Raw genomic sequence first — 12,715 nt, 5'->3', positions numbered from 1 at the left:
TATAAAAAGCAGTGGTCAAACATGACTGAAATGTTAAACGACTGCGTAGATGTCTGGATAAATCCGCCCTTTTGGGTTAACGTGTCTTTAGTTTTGTGGATTTTTAGTATTTGAATTCCTAACCACCTGCATTCGACGTGTGTTGTGAAAAAATGTGGGATTATTCATTCTGTTCTCTGGCGTCTTTCATGAGGGAGCTTTGTGTGCTTAGTAGTGATCGTCTTGCTTTGTTCTTTCACTTTTCCAGAGAGCTGTGTCCAAAAGGCAGGAAAATTTTCAGGTCGGATTTTCACTAGCAAAAAAACTCCAGATTATGCATTTTATTACCATATGCAATCAGCACAGCTAACCTTTGCTGTTAATAAAACAGTACTCAACCTTTTTTATGTTATTTGGATTGAAATATAGGGAAAAACTCACAATTTACAATTAGAACACTCAGTCCAGTAAGCCAAATATTTACAGTACATGAGGTACATCCATTTTGCAATCGATAAATGGCATCTGCTGTGCATTTATGGCTGAAAGTTCTTGTTTTCATTTGATTTCTACTCTGAAATGAATGGTTGTGTAAGATTTTTCTACTTTTTGGGGGTTTTTACTGTTTTGCGGTTCTAAGACTACCGGGGTTGAAAAAAGGAATTATGATCAGTTGAATTTCTTCAGTATGTAGTACAGAACATAAGAACATGTAAATTCCCCATTTTCTTGGCTGTGGGTTTTCTTCTTGTTGCTCATCCTTGATAAAAAGTGAAACACAGCCTTGCTCCCAGTTTACTTCACTTCTTGTTATGTTGCGTTTGGTAAAAGTGTCGTCTCAGCAGCACAACAAGAAAACATCCGTTTTATGGATTATGCAAACATATACACCAGTCTTCACTGGAAGCACATGTACAGAGCAGCATAAGTACTGGTATTGCTCTGGGTGTTTCAGCCTGAGCATTAAATCACAGGCTTGTCTATGAAAAAAGAATATGGAAATGCATATTCTGAGACATATTCTTTTCTAAGCACAGTTATTGTTCAGTTTAAAGACATTCTATTGAATTATTGAAAAAATTACTGAATTATTGAATGGAATAATTCAAAATCAGTGTTTATCTTGAATTTAAAATGTTGGAAGTTTTGGCTGTTGTCGTACACGTTGTTTGCTGCGTCTCCGATGCGCGGTCACAAGTTACCTGTATTTCCTGCACTGACCACCAGGTGGCAATAGAAGCCTAACGTTTTTCGGGGGAGAGAGGCAGGAATATAATACTGGATACCCTGTTTTACTCGTTTTCAGTCGATACGGAAACTAAACACGGACTGTATTTATTTCGAGAGCGCAATCAAACATTTTACATTGTCAGTGGCAGCAAAAAGACGAATTAGAACTGAAAGAGAGATTACAAGAACTAAAAGAGAAAGTTGAGAAAATAAAATGTGGTCTTTCTCAGTACTTTTTCGTGTGTGTTTTTTTTTATTATTTAAATATTACTGAGCAAAGCTGTGTAACACTACATGATTTAAAACCCCCTTCCAGTCATTTAAAAACCAGAGCCGCCTTCTGCTGCGTGTACTTATACGTGATAAATAATCAGCTTTGGCCACATTTCGCGGAGCTCCGATGTTGTTTTAGGCCGACGGATTCAGGACTCACTTCATACTGTGTTGTGCGGTAATGAATGCACCTTCCTCGCGCTCCGGACCACACATTAAAGGTAGCTGTGAGAAGGATGGCTAATAAGACAATGCCGTTAGTGGCGTCTCTGGGATTAATTAGCCCGCGTGAGAAATTAATGAGTGACACCTGGAGATGATGATCAGAAGCGGAGGGAAGCGAACGCGGCGCCGCTGCTGCGCTTCGCAGACTGATGGACAGGATTCATGGGGGGGGGGCGCCTCCAAATCACTGTACACATACCACGGTCTTACTTCTCACAGCACTGGGTTGTTTGCGTCGTCGCGATGAGCCCGGGAGAAAGGAAAGAAAAGGAAGGAAGGGAAGGAAAGGAAAGGAAATGAAGGAAAGGGAAGGAAAGGGAAGGAAGGAAGGATGGAAGGAAAGGAAGGAAGGAGGGAAAGGAAAGGAAGGATGGAAGAAAAGGAAGGAAGGATGGAAGGAAATGAAGGAAGGAAGGAAGGAAGGAAAGAAAGGAAGGAAAGAAGGAAGGAAAGAAAGAGAAGGAAGAAAGGAAGGATGGAAGGAAATGAAGGAAGGAAAGGGAAGGAAGAAAGGAAGGAAGGAAAGGGAAGGAAGGAAAGGGAAGGAAGAAAGGAAGGAAGGAAAGGAAAGGAAGGAAGGAAAGGAAATGAAGGAAGGATGGAAGGAAATGAAGGAAGGAAAGGAAAGGAAGGAAGGAAGGAAAGGGAAGGAAGGAAGGATGGAAGGAAAGGAAGGAAGGAAGGAAAGGAAAGGAAGGATGGAAGGAAAGGAAGGAAGGATGGAAGGAAATGAAGGAAGGAAGGAAGGAAGGAAGGAAAGAAAGGAAGGAAAGAAGGAAGGAAAGAAAGAGAAGGAAGAAAGGAAGGATGGAAGGAAATGAAGGGAAGGAAGGATGGAAGTAAATGAAGGAAGGAAGGAAGGAAGGATGGAAGGAAATGAAGGAAGGAAGGAAGGAAATGAAGGAAGGATGGAAGGAAGGAAAGGAAAGGAAGGATGGAAGGAAAGGAAATGAAGGAAGGAAGGAAGGATGGAAGGAAATGAAGGAAGGATGGAAGGAAAGGAAAGGAAGGAAGGAAGGAAGGAAGGATGGAAGGAAATGAAGGAAGGAAAGGAAATGAAGGAAGGAAGGAAGGATGGAAGGAAAGGAAAGGAAGGAAGGAAGGATGGAAGGATGGGAAGGAAGGAAGGAAGGATGGGAAGGAAGGAAAGGAAAGGAAAGGAAGGAAGGATGGAAGTAAATGAAGGAAGGAAGGAAGGAAGGAAGGAAAAGAAGGAAGGAAGAAAGGAAGGAAGGAAGGAAGGAAGGAAAGGAATGAGGGCGCTGTTAGTGTTTGAGCTCGTCTCACCCAACTTGTGTCTGGATCCACAATGTGGTTCTGATGTAAATGCAAGCAAAAGCATGTTAGTTTTTCTCTATTGCGTTATGTTTCCTAAAGGCACTGATATTTCTGCAGAAGTGATACGGCTGATGTTAATTCATAATCTATTCGAGCTGCGTACTATACGCACTAGTTTCAGAACCATGGAGAGAAGCAGCAGAGGAGCTCAGTGCGGAGCCCCTCGGAACCACACAGGACCACCTTGCCGAGCGCAGTCCTCACATCTGCACCACGACCCGATTTGTTCCGCGTTTCTCCTTCTCACAAAACTTTTTTATTTCCTTTTCCTGAGCAAAAGTGCGCTTTTAACCGCCCGTTTATGTGCCGGGACGCACCTAGACACACATCACTGGTGATACTCCCTGGGGTCGCTGGGTGTGTCGGGACAGCATCTTAATCCAAAAAAAAAAAAAAAGAAAATCCTTTCTAACTGTAAACGGACCAGGTAAATAAGCCCAAGTCCTACATCCACACAATTTAAAACTTTTTCACTCCATCACCCTTTTCTCCGAGCGCATGGACAGATCCGCACACACTGACAGTCTAAATGCCCCTCACATCTCTGACGTTCGTTTTACTCGAATCTCTGACGACAGTGTGACCCTTATAAGACACTATAGACACACAGTCATACACACACGCACACACACACACTGAAGGAAGCAGACGGTGTGTCCGGGTGGCACCACAAGAACCCAGATCCTTGTTCCTGGACATCCCTTGCCTTGCTCAACCTTTCCGTTATTTGGACCGACACAACCCGTCCCGCGGACTGTTTCTAAGGTAGGAAGCGCTGTAATGTGGAATCGGGTCTTTCGCTGAACACCGGACCTGCAGCTGTGTGTGTTTTCCCCGAATTGTCTGCGATGTGCTGTGAGCAGCCCGCCTCGTGCGCCGCGATCAGCCGAAATGTTCATCCATGGGATCTGGTTCTGTGTTTGAACACAAGAAGACCACAGAACCGATCTTCTCTCCCGAAATGCCCTTATACAGCACCGCTTTTGTCCAAATTTGACAAAACTCATCTCATCTCGTTGACAAAGATGTAGCCTAACGGGGATTCTCCTTTCGGAGCGGTGCGTAAAACAGGTTTTACGCGCACCTTGTTCCTCTCTATGAAATATATAACCTCTCTCTGCATTATTACAAACGATTTTTTCCCAACAAATCCTATAATAATATCAACTACAATATATTAAAAAAGGAAGACTGTAAAGCCGACGCACTAAAATTTACGAAATGTGGCGACGGTGCATTTTAATGCAACAGGTCTGTTTCAAAGTTGCCTGATCTTCGTTGCGTTGCAGGATGAGCTGAAAATCATGTCTTGTGATGTTAAAATTTCTTAATTCCTTGTAGAATTATGCTGATATTATCAGTCGTCACCGAGAGAGGAGTAGGAACGGGGTGTATAAGATGGATCTTCTCCTCAAGGCACGAGTAAAGTACAGAAATTAGAAACTTTGTGTTGGAATGTACATTCTGTATTTCTTCTGTCTCTCGATACTTTCTTCAGGAGACACGTCTGCCCTGTATATATACATCTGGATGAAAGTGGACACTTGCTGTGCGCACTGATCCCACTGACACGAGATGGCCATCCACGTGGAAGGGCTGGTGGCCATCGTCATCTTCTATGTGCTCATCCTTCTTGTGGGAATATGGGCCGCGTGGAAAAACAAGAATGCCGGGGTCCCGCAGGGCGCGGACCACAGTGAGACCATCATGGTTGGAGGGAGGGATATCGGACTGTTTGTCGGGGGGTTCACCATGACCGGTGAGGCGCGTTGAATCTGCTTTTCATGAAGGAGTTACTCATACGCGTCCAGCTTTGCTTTCGCAATTTTATAAGTACAGTGTCGTTGCTTATTACTGATCCATAAGTGTTTTTACATGATCATATTCACTCCTTATCCGCGTTTAGAAGGCTTTTTCATTGCGTTATATTACTTACTCAATTTGAAAGCACATAATGTCATTTTCCATGGCTTATTCTTTTTACATTATCCAATTTGTAAGTGACGAATGGAGATTTCAGATTTCATCTGTCGCGTTGGACGCTCTGTGTTACCAGACTCTTTGGTGTCCATTGTGATCCGTGAGGAAGTAAAAAAAAGAAAAAACTAATCCATTGTCTTAGCATTTTCAAAGTCTTTCCCACTGCGTTTCCGTTTTACTAAGATTTTATTTTACCAGTTGATTTATTTCAGTGGGCTTCCTGACTCCGATCGGATCGGAGTTCTGCCCATTCATTCATTGACACACTTTTACCCACGCAAGTGGCCCCGTGGCACTAATCACCAAACATTCATTCTTGATTTAAAAAAAAAAAAAAAAAAAAAAAAAACAGGTAATATTTCCATTGCAACGATATCACCAGACACTTATTATAATCGCGAAAGGAAGAGCAGTTGTGGAAGGGATGCGCCGTAACCAGACACACCGGGGGCTATTCAAAGAAAGCCTTTGATGCAACTCAAATATCTGAGGAAACCCCCAGAGACATTGAGTTTTATTTGGAAACTCTCTTAATTATTCATTTCGACTTCACTAGACACATGGAAAGCAGCCAGTGGCGATTTGAAAAAAAAAAAAAAAAATGTACTTGAATCATTTGCGTTAATAGCAACGAGTACAGAGACCCGCATTGCTGGGTCTTTATTATAACCGAATACCAGATCTTTTTCTTCTCTTCATCTGACAAATTACTTATAATGCTGTAGGACCATTTACATTCGCACGCAGCGAACAACTTCTGTAAAATAAAAATGTGTCCAGATTCAGATTGTCGTCGCTGACAGGCGATATTTTCGAAAGCGCATCTTCTCGTTTGTATATAATAATTATATAATGACATCCCATCCGATCCTAACTGATGTGTTCTCGTCATATTTGAATATTTTCAGCCACGTGGGTGGGAGGGGGCTACATCAACGGCACCGCCGAAAACGTGTACCTCCCCGAGTGCGGTCTCGCTTGGGCTCAGGCGCCTTTCGGATACGCGCTCAGCCTGGTGCTCGGTAAGTGCGCCTCTTTCCGTCTTTCCCGCCAAAAGCGCACGTTCTATCTCAAGGGGAAGGTTCCTCACTTTCACTGAAACAAAGCCACTTACATTAGCCGGAACACTTTGGGCAGGGGCTGTCCGAAGGAATACTGCGAGTTACATTCACATCCATTCAGTTCTTCTACATTTATTCATTATTCTGAGGTTTTTCTCAAAGCGACTTAGGGTCTTAAGTTACTTACAGTTATTCAGCCATTTATGCAGCTGGGTAATTTTACTGGAGCCATTGAAAGTAAGTACCATGCAGGGGTCCTGCAGCCAGAGGTGGAAATCGTACATCCGACGTAAGTTTTGGGTCCAGAGTACCACAGCTGTCCCTACTTTTCCTACTTTACCCTGTCAAGTAAAGCACGTGTTTATCACCTGACCCAGGTGGGCTGTTCTTTGCTAAACCCATGCGCACCAGAGGCTACGTCACCATGCTCGACCCCTTCCAGCAGATGTATGGGAAAAGGATGGGGGGTCTGCTGTTCATCCCTGCCCTCATGGGAGAGATATTCTGGTCAGCAGCAATTTTATCAGCTTTAGGTGAGTCATGACATGAGTTCAGTAAAGTACTCCTACTTGTATAGTATGTATGTTGGATCTTTTCTTAGTTTCTGGAGAGAAATAATAACATAAGGCAACGGTTCGGGAAGAAAGTTATCCAAATGAAATTGACTCTATTTTGCCTTACTGAGGACTTTTTTTTCTTCTTCTTCTTTGAACAGGAGCTACTCTGAGTGTGATTGTGGACATCAATATCAACATGTCCGTGGTCATCTCTGCACTCATTGCCATCTTCTACACGCTGGTCGGGGGCCTGTACTCTGTGGCGTACACAGACGTGGTCCAGCTTTTCTGCATCTTTCTGGGGCTGGTGAGTACAGTGACACTGGCCATTGTGCTGCTTCTTCCCATAGTTGTGTTCAACAGGGTGTTTACAGTACATTTTAAGGTAAAACTCTGGTAGAGCATGTAGTAAATATTTTGAACCACTCCTCTTGTCCCACACCATCTGAATGAAAATTACATCTTTGGTTGATTTTTTAAAGCAATTTTAGTCTTTTTGTTGCGGAAAGCAGAACCTAAACTTATCATGTTAGCGATATGAATAATTTATTCTGATCACAGTGAACACAGTGTCTATAAACATTAAAAAAACACAATTTCACAGACACTCCAGTGCTTTTTGAACTGGAATGTGATGCCTTAGTTTAAAATATGTGTAATTCGAACATCTGCTGTTTTTCCTTGTGCCAGTCATGTACCGTAAGTTTATTCAGTGAACAACATGCAATTGCAATTAATTTGAAGTCCCTCGTAAAAGTAGTAACACTCCCATTTCCTCTTTAATTTTAGTGGGTGAGTGTTCCATTTGCACTCTCAAACCCTGCAGTGTCAGACATCGCCGTTACAGCTGTCAATAAAGTCTATCAGAAACCTTGGCTGGGCAAAATTAAGTCATCAGACATATGGATGTGGATTGATAACTTTTGCCTTTTGGTAAGTATCTCTATCACCATTCCGAAAGGCAGCGCAATTTTACGATATTAGATAAAAAATGAGAGGCATTGTGTGACAATCTGATTCAGTTGCATAGTCATGGTGAAGCAGTAGTTTGAATTCCTGTTCATAATGTGTAAATTTGTCACTAACTGCTATGATACCGCAGCCCTGCACTAGGCAAGAAGTTATTGATAACGACTGAATGAGCATGAAAGAATAAATGGCATGACTATGATGCAACCAGCTAGTATCATATCTTATCACCGGTGCAGATATGTCATATTTTCCTTTTATTTCTCCATTTACACACATTTGGTGTTTCTGTTCCTAGATGCTGGGGGGCATTCCCTGGCAGGTGTATTTTCAACGGGTTCTCTCTGCTTCTTCAGCTACCTACGCCCAAGTGCTCTCCTTCTTGGCCGCATTTGGCTGCCTGGTCATGGCCATGCCCTCGGTCCTTATAGGGGCCATCGGGGCCTCCACAGGTAAACACAGGCATGATTTTCCTTACTATAGCGACCTATAAAGAACCTGTACAAGGTGATTCTAACAATAATACTTTATGTCTGTGAAGATTCTCAATCATCGAGGTCATGGTATATCTGAAAAACGAAGCTAAAACAAAGGCAACTGGACTTGCATGAGTTTTCTTGGAAACGTTTTACCACTCATCCAAGTGGCTTCTTCAGTGAAGCTTCTTCATTTTCTTCAGTGAAGAAGCCACTTGGGTGAGTGGTGAAACGTTTTCAAGAAAACTCATGCAAGTCCAGTTGTCTTTGTTTTAGCTTCGTTTTTTTTTTTAGAAAAACAATCATACATACAAGTGCATGTTATCGAACTTAGGCTGGCCATTGCTTTGTGAACTTTGCTATGCGTCACGGCATTAACGTCATGCAACATGCCAAGAAGATTGTTTCAAATGTTTACAAATAAAGATATTTTAATAGCCAACCAAAATGTTCTCTCTGTTCCACTGTGTTTATGTACCGCTATGCCCGGTTCTGTGGGTTTTTCAACTGAACAGTCCTTTGGAATCTAGAGATTTCCTCAAGGCTTGCTGCTCCCATGGAAGAATTGTGGTCTCTTAGGTTGAAAAAATAGAGCTGACACAGATTAGTAAATTACGGTTCCTGTTTCTTGCCATCAATTATAGAAGAGTATTCATTTATTATCAAGTTATTAGCAGTTGGCAATTGTTTACTGTGAGGAGATGTATGGATTGTCTGGTACAGATTGGAATCAAACCACCTACGGACCAATACCACCCACAGAAAAGGAGGAGTCAGATATGATTCTGCCCATAGTGCTCCAACATCTGTGCCCACCCTACGTGTCCTTCTTTGGTCTGGGGGCGGTGTCTGCAGCAGTCATGTCATCAGCTGACTCGTCCATCCTGTCTGCCAGTTCCATGTTTGCTCGAAACATCTACCAGCTGGCTATCCGACAGTCGGTAAGAGTGCATCTCCTCAGGTTTACACGCGGGGAAAATCTTTTTTTTTTTTTTTTTTTTTTCTTAAAGGTAAAGTTTATCAAAGATGCTGGTGGTAGTAAGTTTTGAAGACAACCATTTCTGTTCTTCCTGAACTTGCATAACAAAAATGTTAAATGCCATACATTAAGTGATATTTACTGCCATAGGAATGGAGGAAAGGACATATAGATTATAGCCCCATTTGCTGCAGGTCCAAACAATTTCATATGCATATCAACAGTCTTTTGCCAAGCTTCATAATTTTACAAAGCATGCTCCAATCGTAAACGCATTTCCTTTGTGTGACTTCACAAATTATTGTCTACAAGACTATGAGCGAGAATAAATTTATTTCAGAAGGTAATGCTGGAAAGATATTAAAATAACATATTTATTTATGAAAATGCTACTGTTTTCACAACACTTTATGTTGCATTATTAAATTTCAGTTTATTTCCGGCTTTAGCTTAAATTGGTTTTGAAATGGTCTAGAGGAAGAAAAAAAAAAAACGCACTTTGGAGTTGTGGAAGGTCCTTTTATCTGTCTTTTTTCTGGTTATTTTTGCACTGTTTATGAGGTATTTAATGACATCACAAAAGCTTAGACCTTCTCCAGTGACAACTGCAGTACCCAGTTTATGGCTCATTAGGGCTTCTGCTATTGCACCGTACAGACGTCTCATTCGTCATATGACGTGGAGCAGCCCGGCCTGTGAGCGACCCTGCTTGGCTTCTGTGCCGGATTTCCCATTAGCACTGTAGGCACAGTGCCTAGGGCCTGCAAAGTTTGGTGGACCTACGGAGGAGAGAATATTTTTAAATAGCCGGAGAAAAATGGAAAATTAATGGGGAGAACAAGGAAAAAGATCGTGAGACAGAAATTTAAGGCAACTAAAACTTCAAAATTATATTGCATACTTTCCGAAAAAGTTTCTTTCTTTTGCTTCTTCATTTAATCATATGTTTCAGCATTAGAATGGTTTAAAGTGCATCGTGTCAATCAACGCAATTCTTTTGCCAGTGTCTAAGGCCTTCAAACACCGAAACCCAGCGCTGATTTCTGTCCTTTTTTTTTTTTTTTACCTCACTCTTTACTTTGTTTCTTCAACTTGTTTCCATTTTTATAGAGACACATATTCTTCAGGTAGATTCTGAGATGAAAAAATTCCCTTCCAATATATTTATTAAAAGTGCTTTCTTTACATGGGGGGCGTGGTGGCGCAGGGGGTTTGGCTGAGCCCTGCTCTCTGGTAGGTCTGGGGTTCGAGTCGTGCTTGGGGTGCCTTGTGATGGATTGGCATCCCGTCTTGGGTGTGTCCCTTTCCCCTCCAGCCTTTTGCCTTATGTTGCTGGGTTAGGCTCCGGATTGCCGCGACCCCGCTCGGGACAAGCGGCTTCAGCCAGTGTGTGTGTGTGTGTGTGTATGTGTGTGTGTGTGTGTGTGTGTGTGCGTGCTTTCTTTACATCCTGAAGAGTTACTCTGTGGGATGTCTCATTTGGGGTTCCACTACAGGCATCCGACAGCGAGATCGTGTGGGTTATGAGGGTCACCATCTTTGTGTTCGGGGCGCTGGCCACAGCCATGGCTCTTCTGACGGGCACCGTCTACGGCCTTTGGTACCTGAGTTCGGATCTGGTCTACGTCATCATATTCCCCCAGCTCATCTGCGTGCTCTTCGTCAAGGGCACCAACACATATGGCTCTGTGGCTGGCTACATCTTTGGCCTGCTGCTCCGAATCAGTGGTGGTGAGCCCTACCTCCGAGTGCCTCCCTTCATCTTCTTCCCCGGCTGGACCGAGGAGAAGAAGGTGCACCACCTGACGCATGAAGTCGAGTACGTTATCAAGCAGAGGTTCCCGTTCAAAACCGTGTCCATGCTGGCATCCCTCCTGGCCAACATAGCCTTCTCGTACCTGGCAAAATACCTCTTTGAGAGCGGGAAGCTCTTGCCAAAGTATGACTTCATGGATGCAGTTGTCTCAAAGCACAGCAAGGAGATCATGGACAAAACGACGCTGATGAATGACGAAAAAATCCGCCTGTCTGAACTGACCCCGGCCAAGCGGCGGCTCAGCAAAGTGGTCGCAGGAACGTTCATGAACACAGAGGCGCTGGATAATGGAGCAACGAGCCCAGACTCCTCCACCGAAAATGATTAGAGACCTCAGGGTGTGAAGAAGACCTTACCTGGTAAAAATAAAAAGGCATAAAATTCTCACTGACACACACACTGTGGTTGAGATCTAGGGTTCAGTTGAAGTAAATATATTTTTAAATTATTTTTAGAGACTTTTGTTTTGTTTCTTTTGTTGACTTTTCTCTATGTTTAATGAGCTTCTTCTCTTTTCCATTGCAAGTGCTTGTGCATTAGCTGAAAATATATCAGGAAATGGGTCTAAAGGAAAGAAAAGTGCTCAAAAAGATTGCTTGATAAAAACAGTGCAATTCTACTACAGAACAACTGAAAAGCTGAAATCTGTGTCTTTATAAGCTGATATTTTATATTTTGGTGGTATGAATGACACAGGGCATAGTTTTGTTTGACATTTCTGATTTAAGAGAAAAATGAACAAGAGTAAAACAAGATGGAGCAATATTGCTTTTACTAGAAAACGTTTGCATGAAATCCTTAATGAAAAAATGAAACATATCGTTTCATCTCATAAAAATGAAACATATCGTTTCATTTTTCCCTGTGTAATGTTGTGTGTAAATGAGAGCTTTTTAAATTCATATCTAAACAATTTATAAAAAAAAACTTAGACATTAAAATATGGCACTACTCATTACAAAAGCTTTATCTTGTTTTTTTTTTTTTTTTTTTTTTCAGGAGTGTTACAAAAAAAACATACTTAAGGTGTCAAATGACATTTATTACATTCATACTTTATTTTTGATAATTTATTTCATAAAAACAAGAACTGCCTAGAAATATTAAATATTTCTGATTATTCCTCTGCTTTAATGTCTTCACTATTATAATAAAGACGTAGCTTTATCCTTTTATCTCATATAATGCCTGAGATTTGACCTGTGTGTCAAAATCAGTGTTTACTCATTACTTGAAATGTTATTGTTAATATGGTGATACGTCAATGAATGGGTGAATGGATCAATATATGATGAGTGACCCTTTGTAAGTAGAGTACCTAGCAGTGTAAGTCACCTTGGTGAATAAGGTGTGTGGGCTGATAACACTACATAGAGTTCATTGGAAGTCGCTTTGGAGAAAAGCGTCTGCTAAATAAATAAATGCAAATATAATGTAATAATAGGAAACAAGTGTAATATCTTTTTGCACTGAATACAAAAAGTATTATTGCAAATATATACAGTATCATATTTACATATATTAAAAAACTTAGATGTTGCATATTTAATTTGTAGTCATGTCATCTGAAGTAGGAATGTATCAGTCATTATTACCATTTGGTAAGAACTCTAGATACCTGGTGCTGAGAAGAATCTGATGTTTAGAAGATATATGTTTTTAAAAATACAAGGTTGGAAATCAATATGGTCTTTGTAGCAATACTGAAGACTGAAAAAATATACTGTAGTATTTGCTGAGAATGAAATGCACTCCTTTTACAGCTGTGTGTCAGTCACGTTTTGTCTTTACAGGAAATTCAAGGATCAAATACGTTCCCTAAACATAGTGTG

General features: G+C 41.5%; 1 protein-coding gene across 1 annotated transcript; it reads left to right on the top strand.

Moving 5' to 3' along the window:
* Positions 1 to 4,559: 4,559 nt before the first annotated feature.
* Positions 4,560 to 11,211, top strand: LOC108920522 (high affinity choline transporter 1-like). The gene is made up of 8 exons (XM_018729303.2): positions 4,560 to 4,804; positions 5,934 to 6,047; positions 6,464 to 6,619; positions 6,802 to 6,950; positions 7,433 to 7,576; positions 7,911 to 8,064; positions 8,812 to 9,029; positions 10,564 to 11,211. Exons 1-8 carry the CDS (start codon positions 4,621 to 4,623, stop codon positions 11,209 to 11,211), a joined length of 1,767 nt encoding a protein of 588 aa, XP_018584819.1. The 5' UTR covers positions 4,560 to 4,620.
* The last annotated feature ends 1,504 nt before the right edge of the window (positions 11,212 to 12,715 follow it).

The sequence above is a fragment of the Scleropages formosus genome, chromosome 14 (assembly GCF_900964775.1).
Source record: "Scleropages formosus chromosome 14, fSclFor1.1, whole genome shotgun sequence".
NCBI classification, from domain to species: Eukaryota; Metazoa; Chordata; class Actinopteri; order Osteoglossiformes; family Osteoglossidae; genus Scleropages; species Scleropages formosus.
Note: the sequence above shows the minus strand (reverse complement) of the source record. Positions and strands in the feature narration are given on the sequence as shown.

Bases quoted from the DNA above. Each gene is read 5' to 3' on its own strand.
- LOC108920522 (XM_018729303.2), top strand. From the start codon at position 4,621: ATGGCCATCCACGTGGAAGGGCTGGTGGCCATCGTCATCTTCTATGTG. The intron at 6,048-6,463 runs GTAAGTGCGCCT...CACCTGACCCAG, and splicing joins CGCGCTCAGCCTGGTGCTCG to GTGGGCTGTTCTTTGCTAAA. The intron at 7,577-7,910 runs GTAAGTATCTCT...TTCTGTTCCTAG, and splicing joins TTGATAACTTTTGCCTTTTG to ATGCTGGGGGGCATTCCCTG.